We start from the raw sequence: 12,128 nt of genomic DNA on the forward strand, positions 1-12,128 counted from the left end.
TAATAGTAGTAATGATAATATAATATAATAATATAATAATCATATATTCTATATATAATATAGAATATATATATCATATATAATCATATTATCATATAATATTATCATAATAATAATCCCCTGTCTGAGATACAAGGAGCTTAATGCCTAGAATATTCAAGCATCTGTTAGCTCAGGGTGATCCCACTTGGACATGTCTACAGTCCAAATTTTCAGTATATTTAGGATTTCATAAAATTTTAGCTGTTCAAAGAGCAGCAGCTCTAGCAGACTGTCCCTTGGGTGTCCATCATCCCCACTGGTTTGGGTCAAGATTGGGCACCTTTGGGGCTGTTGCTTCCACTTTTCACCTCCTGCCTGGTGACAAACCCACTCCAATTTTCCCCCCAAAGGCATCCACAATGTGGAGGGGATCGCTGTGGACTGGATGGGGAACAACCTGTACTGGACAGATGATGGCCCCAAGAAGACCATCAGTGTGGCACGGCTGGAAAAGGCTGCCCAGACGAGGAAGACTCTGATTGAGGGGAAGATGACGCATCCCCGTGCCATCGTGGTGGACCCCCTGAATGGGTGAGGGTGCCTGGGTGGGCTGGGCTGTCTGGTGGGGCCATGGGGACGTGGTTGGGTCTTGTCATGAGCTGTGGTGGCCAGGCCAGGGCTCAGCTTGGTGTCCATGGCAGGTGGATGTACTGGACAGACTGGGAGGAGGATCCCAAGGACAGCAAGAGGGGCAAGATCGAGAGGGCTTGGATGGATGGATCCAACCGAAACATCTTCATCACCTCCAAGACTGTCCTGTGGCCCAACGGGCTGAGCCTGGACATCCCAGCCAAGATCCTCTACTGGGTGGATGCGTTCTATGACCGTATTGAGATGGTTTATCTCAATGGCACTGAGAGGAAGGCGAGTGGGGTCTGGGACACTGGTCACCCACAGCACCGGGGAGCTGAGCTGTGGCCTCTCTGCTCTCCCCTTCCATCAGCCTGTCCCTGTCCCTGTCCCCATCCTGTCCCTGTCCCTGATCACCCTGTCCCATCACCCTATCCCTGTCCCTGATCTCCCTGTCCCTCATCTCCCTGTCCCTCATCACCCGGTCCCTGTCCCTGTCCCTGAGTGCCCATCGTAGCTAAGGGAGCCTCTCTGCTCTCTCATCACCCTGTCTCTGTCCCTGTCCAATAACCCTGTCCCTGATCATCCTGTCCCTATCCCTATCCCTGTCCCTGTCCCATCACCCTGTCCCTGTCCCCGTCCCTATCCCTGTCCCTGTCCCTGATCACCCACCCCCTCTAACATCCCCTCTCCTCCTCCCCACACACCCAGATCGTGTACGAGGGCCCGGAGCTGAACCACGCCTTCGGGCTGTGCCACTACAGCAATTTTCTGTTCTGGACCGAGTACCGCAGCGGCAGCATCTACCGGCTGGAGCAGGCCTCCAAAGCTGTGAGCCTGCTGCGCAACGAGCGCCCGCCCATCTTCGAGATCCGCATGTATGACGCCCAGCAGCAGCAAGGTCAGAGCCCCCCAGGGGCTGGGGGAGAGGCTGAGCTTCCTAAGCAGCCTCCCACCTCTTTTTGTTGCCTTTAAGCCATCTCCACGCTCCTTGTTTTTCTTCCCTGTTGTTCATGCCCTGCCCTTCCAGCCTTCCCTCTTTTTTCTCACTCTAATTCCGTCGGGCTCTGTGTCCCTGTGGGCTCACCTGGGGTTTCCAGGACTCCCTCAACAGCAGCTGTTGAGGGAGTCCAGGGGCTGGGGGTGAGTCTGAGATTCCCCCCACCTCTTTTTTTTTGCCTTTTAGCTGTCCCCATACCTGTCCCTCAGGCTCTGTGTCACCTGAGGGGTCCCCATGGCCTCACCTGGGGTTTCCAGCTGTGACTGCCCCCAGGGGCTGGGGGTTCCCAGCACCCCAGTGGGTCTGCAGGGGTCCTTGGGCGCTGAAATGCCATCTGCTCACCCTTTGTGTTTTTCTTTCCTGTTGTTCATGCCGTGCCCTTCCAGCCTTCCCTCTTTTTTCTCACCCTAATTCCATCAGGCTCTGTGTCCCCGTGGCCTCACCTGGTGTTTCCAGCTGCCTTCCAGCTGTGACTGCCCCCAGGGGCTGGGGGCTCCCAGCACCCCAATGGGTCTGCAGGGCTCCCTGGGCACTGAAATGCCACCTCCTCACCCTTTCCCTCCACAGTGGGCTCCAACAAATGCCGTGTCAACAACGGGGGCTGCAGCAGCCTGTGCCTGGCCACCCCCCGGGGCCGTCAGTGCGCCTGTGCCGAGGACCAGATCCTGGGGTCAGACTCTGTCACCTGCCAGGGTAGGCTGGGACCCTTTTGGGGGCTCTCCCCATGGGATGCTGCACTTGATCACTCGGTTCAAATCCTGCCTGTGCTTTCCCCTGGGCAGCCAATCCGTCCTACATCCCCCCGCCGCAGTGCCAGCCTGGGGAGTTCGCCTGCAAGAACAACCGCTGCATCCAGGAGCGCTGGAAATGCGACGGGGACAACGACTGCCTGGACAACAGTGACGAGGCCCCCGAGCTCTGCCGTGGGTGATCCCTCCTGGGCGGTGGGATTTGGGCTCCTCCAGATGTGGAGGCAGTGGTTGGGGCATGGTTGGGTAGCCAGGACTCCTCTGTCCCCTCTCCAACTCCTTTGGGGCAGTGGTGATGCTGTCCCTGTGCCATCCATGCCCTCCTTTGGGGCAGTGCTGACCCTGTCCCTGTCCCTGTGCCATCCATGCCCTCCTTTGGGGCAGTGCTGACCCTGTCCCTGTCCCTGTGCCATCCATGCCCTCCTTTGGGGCAGTGCTGACCCTGTCCCTGTCCCTGTGCCATCCATGCCCTCCTTTGGGGCAGTGCTGACCCTGTCCCTGTCCCTGTGCCATCCATGCCCTCCTTTGGGGCAGTGCTGACCCTGTCCCTGTCCCTGTGCCATCCATGCCCTCCTTTGGGGCAGTGCTGACCCTGTCCCTGTCCCTGTGCCATCCATGCCCTCCTTTGGGGCAGTGCTGACCCTGTCCCTGTCCCTGTGCCATCCATGCCCTCCTTGGGGGCAGCACAGGAGAGTTGGTTGAGATTCTGACGCCAAGTTTGAGGCTCCAGCCCTTTTCTGCCCCAGTTTTCTCTTTGTTGGAGGGATGGGTTGGGATGAGGATGGTTCTGAGTGTTGTTTCCCCCCACAGACCAGCACACCTGCCCTTCAGACCGCTTCAAGTGCAAGAACAACCGCTGCATCCCCAACCGCTGGCTCTGCGACGGGGACAACGACTGTGGCAACAACGAGGACGAGTCCAACTCCACCTGCTCAGGTGAGGACCCTGCCTTGTCCTCAGGGAGCCTCAGGAGAGCCCCTGCTGAGCCACAGCCTGAGGTTTTGCAGTCTCACTCATGCCCACACACCTTGGCTTTGCACCTGGGAGCCCAGGGGGTTGTTCCCCACCTTCCCCTGACAAAACAAGGTACAATGGGCCACTAACACTCCATCTGTCCTTCCTGGCCAGCCCGGACCTGCTCCCCCAACCAGTTCTCCTGCGCCAGTGGCCGCTGCATCCCCATCTCCTGGACCTGTGACCTGGATGATGACTGTGGGGACCGCTCTGACGAGTCTGCCTCGTGTGGTGAGCTGGGACTGGGAGCTGTCTTGGTTTGGGAAGACAGGAGTCTGCTAAGGAAGGCAGGAGCCTCCCCTGAAATGGAGAATGTACACCCCCCCCACCCCTCCGAATTGCTATCAATTGTAAATTAAGGGGCTCTCAGGCAAAAAAATATGGGAGCAGGAAATAACAGTTCTTTAATAGGGAAGAAAAATAAAAGGATAAAATAAACAATGCAGTAACTAGAACAACACTGACCGAGTCAGAACCCAACCTGACACCCTGTGGGTCAGGATGTTGGTAGCAGTCCCATTGGAATTGTGGCTGCAGCCCTCCTGCCGTGCCAGGGGTGGTTCTGCTGGAGCGAGGGGGATCTGTAGAGAAGGATGTATTCTTCCTCTGAAGATCCAGTGGAAGAAGAGACAGCTGCTGTTCCTCTGGGAAATCCAGTGGAGAAAGCCGTGCTGGTGTCTCAAAAACCTCTGGGTTATATCTGGGTAGGAATGTTTGACGTCTCAGATTCTATCCAGGCAGGAATGTTTGAAATCTCAGATTCTGTCCAGGTAGGAATGTTTGAAATCTTAGATTATACATGGATAGGAATGTTTGAAACTTCAGATTCTATCCAGGTAGGAACGTTTGAAATATCAGATTGTATCCAGGTAGAAATGTTAGAAATCTCAGATTATATCCAGGTAGGAATGTTTGAAATCTTGGATTCTGTCGGGGTGGGAATGTTGGAAATCTCAGATTGTATCCAGGTAGGAATGTTTGAAATCTCAGATTATATCCAGGTAGGAATGCTTGGCTCCTCCCTCTGGGCTCACATCTCCCAATGGGATGCTGTAGTTCTTATCAGCCATGCAGTGACATTCAATAGTCTGTTATCAGCAGATGTCCCCTCCTGAGGGAGGTGTGAATGTGGTCACTCAAAGAGGGAGATAAGGCAAACTGCCCACTTGACAAAAGATAATCTGCCATACAAATGGTAATAGAAAACATCGTGCATTGCAATCTGGAACAGGAGCACTGGGGGTGCTCCCGGAGGCTGTGAGGAGGGTTGGGGTGCACGTGAGGTGTCCCCTGATGTGTGTTGGGGTGTGCTGATGGTGCCTCTCCCTCCCCTGCAGCCTACCCGACCTGCTTCCCCCTGACACAGTTCACCTGCAACAACGGCCGCTGCATCAACATCAACTGGCGCTGTGACAACGGTGAGGACCCGGCCCGGGGTGTCCCCAAAGGGATGGCGAGACCTGAGGAGGGGGTGCAGCCTGGCAGGGACCCCATTTGGGCAATTTGGGCCAGTTCTCAGCGTGTGCTGAAGGGCAGAGCCCCAAGGGGAGCCAAAGCTGAGCCCGTCCTGCAGCCCCCAGCCCCACATTTCCCTTGGCTGTGCAGGAATAACCTGGCAGGGATTGTTCCAGACCTTGGCATCCTTTGTAAGGTTTCCAAACCCTGCCCTGGTGCTGGAACAAAGTGTGGCATGGCCAGAGCTGCTGGTGGGGCTCAGACAGGTCCTGCAGCCCCAGGGAAGGCAGGAGAACTCTCCCAGCCAGCTCCCATCTGCTCTTGGATGTTTCCAGAGCCAGACCTGGGACAGAAGGTTTGCCCCAAGGTTGATTTTCCTTTCCCACAAGTTTATCTCCATCTTTGAGCCGCTCTGCCTCGTTGGGAACAATTCATATCTTCAGAGCAGGGCGAGACACTGGTGCCTGGCTGAGCAGAGCTGGGGGTGCAGGACTCTCCCTGGAGTCTTCCTGAGCTCCTTTGGAGCTGGCCCTGCCAAGGGATGGTCCCTTCTCCTGGAATCCCCCATTGTGGCAGCCAGGCTGTGCCCTGGAGCCCACCAGGTGCCCAGGGCAGGATCCTTACCACCACAAGGGTGCCCCAACCCTGGCTGCCCCCCACTCTCCCAGCACCCTCTGCTGCTTCTGGTCTCGCCTCCCAGGCTCTGTGTGTCCCTGTCCGTGTCCCGGTGTCTCTGTGCCACCCTCTGTGTTTGTCACCTGTGCTGTGTTGTGTTTGTCACCGTGCCCACGCTCCTGTCTGGTGGTTCTGTGTTTCAGAAAAAGATTGTGGGGATGGCTCTGACGAAAAGAACTGTCCAAAGCCTACCGGTTAGTGCATAGATCAACATGCACCAGACTCCCACCTGAGCCCCCCTGAGCCCCCAGACCTGCCCCTCCAGGGGGCTGTGAGCCCTGGGGGTGCTGCTGGACACTGGCAATGCCCCCCTGACCTCTCTGGCGATGCCCCTGTGCCTCTGGCAATGCCCCTGGTGCCCCTGGGGATGTCCCCCAGCTCTCCAGCAATGTCCCCTGCGCTCCCCAGCAGCAGGAGGGACGTGCCAGGTGCCAGGGAGCCGCTGTTCCTCCCAGCTCACCGGGCAGAGCCACTGGGAAGCTCCTCTTGGTGGGACTGGAGAGGGCAGGGGTGGCAGTGCAGGAGCTGAGCTGCTGGAGAGGGCACATGGGAGCTGGCAGTGCCACTGTCCCCATCCATGCCAATATCCCCAACAGTGCCACTGTCCCCATCAGTGCCATCGTCTCCATCAGTGCCACTGTCCCCATCAGTACCATCATCCCCATCAGTGCCATGGTCTCCATCAGTGCCATTGTCCCCATCAGTGCCATCATCCCCATCAGTGCCACCATCCTCATGCCCATCCTGAGGCACCAGGAAGCAAATCCCCTTGACCAGTCTCAGGTGGGGCACCCACAGTGGAGCCCTGTGGTGGTGCCCAGCCCATGCCCCCCGTGCCAGGCAGGCAGAGGGGCTGCATTGCCAGTGTCCAGGTACCCTCAGACCAAGCCTCCCCCTCGAACAGCAGGCATGGGGGTTTCCTCCAGACAATCTGACCCCCCAATTGGCTGTCCCAGCACCCCCAAAGGAGCTCCCATCCCCCAGAGTGGAGCCCAGGCCCCCCCAGGTTCATGGCTGATCTATGCAGTTTCTGTTTTTCATTTTCTCTGCGTGCTGCTGCTGCTGTGGGGCGGGAGGGCCGGGGGTCTCCAGCCCATGGTGGGGGTCCCACCACCAGCACTGAGGAGGGGCTGCTGTCACCCCACGTCCCCTCTGTGGTGTGGTCTGTCCTGTGCCCCGTTGTTGCGAGGGGTCTTCGCTGTCCTCCCTCCTTCCAGCCCCTTCGTGGCCGGGCTCCTGCTGACCCCCTGGCCACCCCCCTTCCCTCTGCAGACAACGACTGTGGGGACAACAGTGACGAGGCCGGCTGGAGCCCATCCCCCGACGAGACCCACGCCAACTGCACCAACCAGGGTGAGCCCCAGCACGTGGGAAAGACCCCCAGCCACAGCCATTGCCCAAAATGCAGGGAATTCTGCAGCCTTCTCTGTGCCCAGATGCCCCTACTGTTTCCAGGCAGGGAATTCTGCAGCTTTCTCTGGCCACAGATCCCCCTCCTGCCCAAAATTCAGGGAATTCTGCGGCTTTCCCTGGCCACACTCAGTGCCCAGATCCCCATCCTGACACTCTGGGTGCATCCAGCTGTTTGCCTGCTGGTTGAGTACCTGTTCCCCATCCACTCCTGGAGCCACAGAGCCCCATCCTGACACTCTGGGTGCATCCAGCTGTTTGCCTGCTGGTTGAGTACCTGTTCCCCATCCACTCCTGGAGCCCCAGAGCCCCATCCTGACACTCTGGGTGCATCCAGCTGTTTCCCTGCTGGCTGAGTGGTCCTGCTGCTGGTCCCCACACAGTCCTGGAGCCTCAGATCCTCATCCTGACACTCTGGGTCCATCCAGCTGTTTCCCTGCTGGCTGAGTGCCTGGTCCCCACCCAGTCCTGGAGCCCCCCAGCTCCGTGGGGTGCAGGCAGTGAGCTGTGCCCTCCCCACAGCCACACGCCCACCTGGGGGCTGCCACACGGACGAGTTCCAGTGCCGGCTGGACGGGCTGTGCATCCCCATGCGGTGGCGCTGTGACGGTGACACGGACTGCATGGACTCCAGCGACGAGAAAAACTGCGAGGGGGTCACCCACGTCTGCGACCCCAACGTCAAATTCGGCTGCAAGGATTCAGGTGAGAGCAGGGGATCCCAGCTGGGGGTGCTGGGATAATGGGGAAACACAAACAGCCAACCTGTGAACCGTGATCCTGATGGATGGTGTCATCCTCAGATCCCTTCTGCTCTTCTCTGAGAAATGGGACACACTTTGGTGGGCTGGGGACAAAGGAGGAGGGACACCAGTTCTGGGGCTGACCTTCTGAGCCCCCAGGCCCTCCCTGACCTGTCCCATCCAACTTTTGGGGAGCCCTGAGCTACTCAAACACCCCCATGCCCCCCATGTGTGGGATAACATTGGGAAATGCCTGGAGACACCAGTTCTGGGGTTTACCTTCTGAGCCCCCAGGCCCTCCCTGACCTGTCCCATCCAACTTTTGGGGAACTGCTCAAGCACCCTCATGTCCCTCATGCATGGGATAACATCTGGAAATGCCTGGAATAACTGGTTTTGCTCTGCCCCCTTCCCATCCTCTCCCTCTCAGCCCGGTGCATCAGCAAGGCCTGGGTCTGTGACGGGGACAGCGACTGCGAGGACAACTCTGACGAGGAGAACTGCGAGTCCCTGGTGTGCAAACCGCCCTCCCACACCTGTGCCAACAACACCTCCATCTGCCTGCCCCCCGAGAAGCTCTGCGACGGCTCTGACGACTGCGGCGACGGCTCCGACGAGGGCGAGCTCTGCGGTGAGCACAGGGCCAGCTGTGGGGACACTTGGTGGCCCAAGAGTGGCACCAGGAGGTGACAACCGTGTCCCGTCCCCACAGATCAGTGTTCACTCAACAACGGAGGCTGCAGCCACAACTGCACGGTGGCGCCCGGCGAGGGCATCGTGTGCTCCTGTCCCCTGGGCATGGAGCTGGGTGCTGACAACAAGACCTGCCAGATCCAGAGCTACTGTGCCAAGCACCTCAAGTGCAGCCAGAAGTGCGAGCAGGACAAGTACAATGTCAAGTGCTCCTGCTACGAGGGATGGATGCTGGAGCCTGATGGAGAGAGCTGCCGCAGCCTGGGCAAGTGCTCAGCGTGTGCTGAAGGGCAGAGCCCCAAGGGGAGCCAAAGCTGAGCCCATCCTGCAGCCCCCAGCCCCACATTTCCCTTGGCTGCGCTGGGGCAGGGAGAGCTGGGGGAATAACCTTTGATTGTTCCAGACCTGCAGCCCCCAGCCCCACATTTCCCTTGGCTGCGCTGGGGCAGGGAGACCTGGGGGAATAACCTGGCAGGGATTGTTCCAGACCTTGGCATCCTTTGCAAGGTTTCCAAAACCCTGGGTGTGTTTTGGGTGGCACCAGGGACTGGGAGCAGCCCCCAGCTGCCTCAGGGGGAGTTTGTCCTCTCGTGGAGCTGGGGGCTGTGCTGGGTGATGGTGGGATTTGTGCTAACAGGGGTTGAGTGCACTGTCCCCTGCCTTGATGCTGACCCTTCCCTGCTTCCCCCAGACCCCTTTAAGCCGTTCATCATCTTCTCCAACCGCCACGAGATCCGGCGCATCGACCTGCACCGAGGGGATTACAGCGTGCTGGTGCCCGGGCTGCGCAACACCATCGCCCTGGATTTCCATCTCAACCAGAGCTCCCTGTACTGGACTGACGTGGTGGAGGACAAGATCTACAGGGGAAAGCTGCTGGAGAACGGGGGTGAGGAGCCTTGGGTTGGGGGAGTTGGGGGTTGGAGGTCTGGGGTCAGTGATTCCATGGCGTGTGATGCAGCAGCTGATAGTGATATCAGCCCATGGCCCTGATAGTGATCTTGTTCTGCTCTCATTATGCAGTAGTTAATTAGCATTCCCAGCACTTCCCTGCTGGTAATTGCAGCCCAGCAGCTGGGCACAGAGAGGACACCCTCCCCAGCAGTGCTGCTCCCACAGGAGCCCAGTGGCAGGGGTAGGGATGAGGGACTGAGCTCTTTGGGATCTGGGACGTGGATGGAGGCTGAGCCCTTTGGGGTCTGGGACGTGGATGGGGGCTGAGCCCTTTGGGGTCTGGGACGTGGATGGGGGCTGAGCCCTTTGGGATCTGGACTGTGGATGGGGGCTGAGCCCTTTGGGGTCAGGATTATGGTTAGGGGGTGCTGAGCTCCTTGGGTTCTGGGCTGTGGATGGGGGTGCTGAGCCCTTTGGGGTTTGGACCATGCACAGGGGTGGTTCAAGCCCTATTTGGGGAGGACACATTCCCTCACAATCAAACCCAGCTGAGCTGGGTGGAGGTGTTGGGGATATGGGGGTGGTGGTTCTGTGTGAGCTGGGGAAGGGACACCACCCTGAGCCCTCGCTTGTGCCCTGCAGCTCTGACCAGCTTCGAGGTGGTGATACAGTACGGCCTGGCCACCCCTGAGGGACTGGCCGTGGACTGGATCGCTGGCAACATCTACTGGGTGGAGAGCAACCTGGACCAGATCGAGGTGGCCAAGCTGGATGGCACCATGAGGACCACGCTGCTGGCCGGGGACATCGAGCACCCTCGCGCCATCGCCCTGGACCCTCGCTACGGGTGAGCCAGGAGGGGACAGCGCTCACCAGGATATTGGAATTGAATACCAGTATAGCCAGATGGAATGTTCCTGGGCCTGTCCAGCCCTTGCTGCTTGACCAGAGGCAGCAGCTGTGGTGGTTTCACCTCAGAGACACTTTTGGCTGGCTGGATATTGGAGCTGGGTGCTTGGGACAAGTCCAGGCACGCAGGAGCTCAGGTTTACCTTGGTGGAGAAGCTTTAAGGCAATGGTGAAGGAAAGGAGTTGGTTCTGATGGAGGGTTTGGATCCAGAGCTTTATTCCTGGCTCACAGGCCTCTGAATGCAGCACCAGCTCCAACAGAACTCCCTGAGCCCGTGGTTGGTGTTCCTTTAACCCCAGGGAGAGGGGCAGGGAAGGGGTAGGGATCCCACCAACCAGGTCCCCAGTCTCAGGGGACGAAAGACACCTGGATGGCCCAATGTCCCCCAGGGCTGAGAGGCGTCTTTTGAACTTCACCAATCACACGATGCCCTTTCTGGAATGCCAAGATTGATGGACAGCAGTCAGCAAGGTGCAAGGGAGGGGAAGGGAGAGGTTGTTGGCACACCTGGGGAAAGAACCGGGATGGACAGGCTGTTACATCACACTACAACACCAGGACACGCTGGCACCTGTGGGATCGTGTTGGGGGTGAGGCCACGGGCTCCTGTCCTTGCTTACAGCCTCTCCTCTTGGCAGGATCCTGTTCTGGACAGACTGGGATGCCAGCCTGCCCCGCATCGAGGCCGCCTCCATGAGCGGCGCGGGCCGACGCACCATCCACAAGGAGACGGGCTCGGGGGGATGGCCCAATGGGCTCACTGTGGATTATCTGGAGAAGAGGATCCTCTGGATCGATGCCAGGTAGGGCCAGGACACCTCTCTGTGTCCCTCCCAGTGTGAATCTTCACCTGGTTCCAGCGTTGTGCTGGGCTGGGAGAGAGAAGTCTTAATGCTGTGGGGCTTCTCTCTTTTGGATCTGACCATAGATGGGGGTTGCTGAGCTCTTTGGGGTCTGACCATGCATGGGGGGTGTTTGTGTCTCCAACATGTGCCAGCCCTGGCTCTGGGTGTTCTCCTCTGTGGATCCTGGTGTAAATCAGCAGGATTAGACCTTAGACCCTGCTGGTTGTTGCTGTTGGGTTCAAGACCCCGTGGTGCCCCCTCCTCACCTCCCTCACCCTCGTCTCTCCCCCGGCACAGGTCGGACGCCATCTACTCAGCCCTGTATGATGGGACAGGGCACATCGAGGTGCTGAGGGGACACGAGTACCTGTCCCACCCCTTTGCTGTCACCCTGTATGGCGGGGAGGTCTACTGGACCGACTGGCGCACCAACACCTTGGCCAAGGCCAACAAGTGGACAGGGCACAACGTGACCGTGGTGCAGAGGACCAACACTCAGCCCTTTGACCTGCAGGTGTATCACCCCTCCCGGCAGCCCCTGGGTGAGGCTGGGGGAGTGCAGGTGGGGGGACGGGCTGGGGGGACAGCAAGGGGAGGCACTGGTGCTTGGTCTAAGCCCACACCCTCTTGGATGGGCTTAGACCAAGTGCCAGGTGGATGCTGCTCTCATCCTTGTGGTTGCCACTTTGCCTCATCTGGTGATGCTTGATGGGGCAGGCAGGGTCTGGGGGGGCTGCAGCTCTTGTGGCCTCCCGGGTGGGTGTCCCCAAGGCTGGGATTTCGCTGAGTCCTGTCACTTTTGCAGCTCCTAATCCCTGTGAAGCCAACGGGGGCAAAGGACCATGTTCTCACCTCTGCCTCATCAACTACAACCGCACCCTGTCCTGTGCCTGCCCCCACCTCATGAAGCTGGACAAGGACAACACCACCTGCTATGGTAGGGGTCTGCTTAGAGAGCTGGGTTGGGGGATGAGGGAGTGCTCTGGAGCTGAGATCCCACCTCTGCCCTTCTTCTTCTAGAATTTAAGAAGTTCCTGCTGTACGCGCGGCAGATGGAGATCCGGGGCGTGGACATTGACAACCCCTACTACAACTACATCATCTCCTTCACCATGCCTGACATTGACA

General features: G+C 58.6%; 1 protein-coding gene across 1 annotated transcript in view; it reads left to right on the forward strand.

Moving 5' to 3' along the window:
* Positions 1-12,128, forward strand: part of LRP1 (LDL receptor related protein 1) — a gene marked incomplete at its 3' end in the record, with an annotated part of 77,381 nt that overhangs the window by 28,395 nt on the left and 36,858 nt on the right. Inside the window, 20 exon segments of the mRNA XM_031065133.1 lie at positions 393-573; positions 684-906; positions 1,324-1,513; positions 2,180-2,305; positions 2,395-2,535; positions 3,172-3,297; positions 3,490-3,606; positions 4,713-4,793; positions 5,649-5,699; positions 6,778-6,858; positions 7,438-7,620; positions 8,089-8,289; positions 8,371-8,616; positions 9,043-9,240; positions 9,888-10,092; positions 10,794-10,958; positions 11,298-11,542; positions 11,806-11,937; positions 12,021-12,125; position 12,128. The exon segment at position 12,128 is cut by the window's right edge and continues 119 nt beyond it. Of these exon segments, the coding sequence (XP_030920993.1) occupies positions 393-573; positions 684-906; positions 1,324-1,513; positions 2,180-2,305; positions 2,395-2,535; positions 3,172-3,297; positions 3,490-3,606; positions 4,713-4,793; positions 5,649-5,699; positions 6,778-6,858; positions 7,438-7,620; positions 8,089-8,289; positions 8,371-8,616; positions 9,043-9,240; positions 9,888-10,092; positions 10,794-10,958; positions 11,298-11,542; positions 11,806-11,937; positions 12,021-12,125; position 12,128 (2,998 nt within the window).

Source organism: Geospiza fortis, unplaced genomic scaffold, assembly GCF_000277835.1.
Source record: "Geospiza fortis unplaced genomic scaffold, GeoFor_1.0 scaffold82, whole genome shotgun sequence".
Taxonomy (NCBI): domain Eukaryota; kingdom Metazoa; phylum Chordata; class Aves; order Passeriformes; family Thraupidae; genus Geospiza; species Geospiza fortis.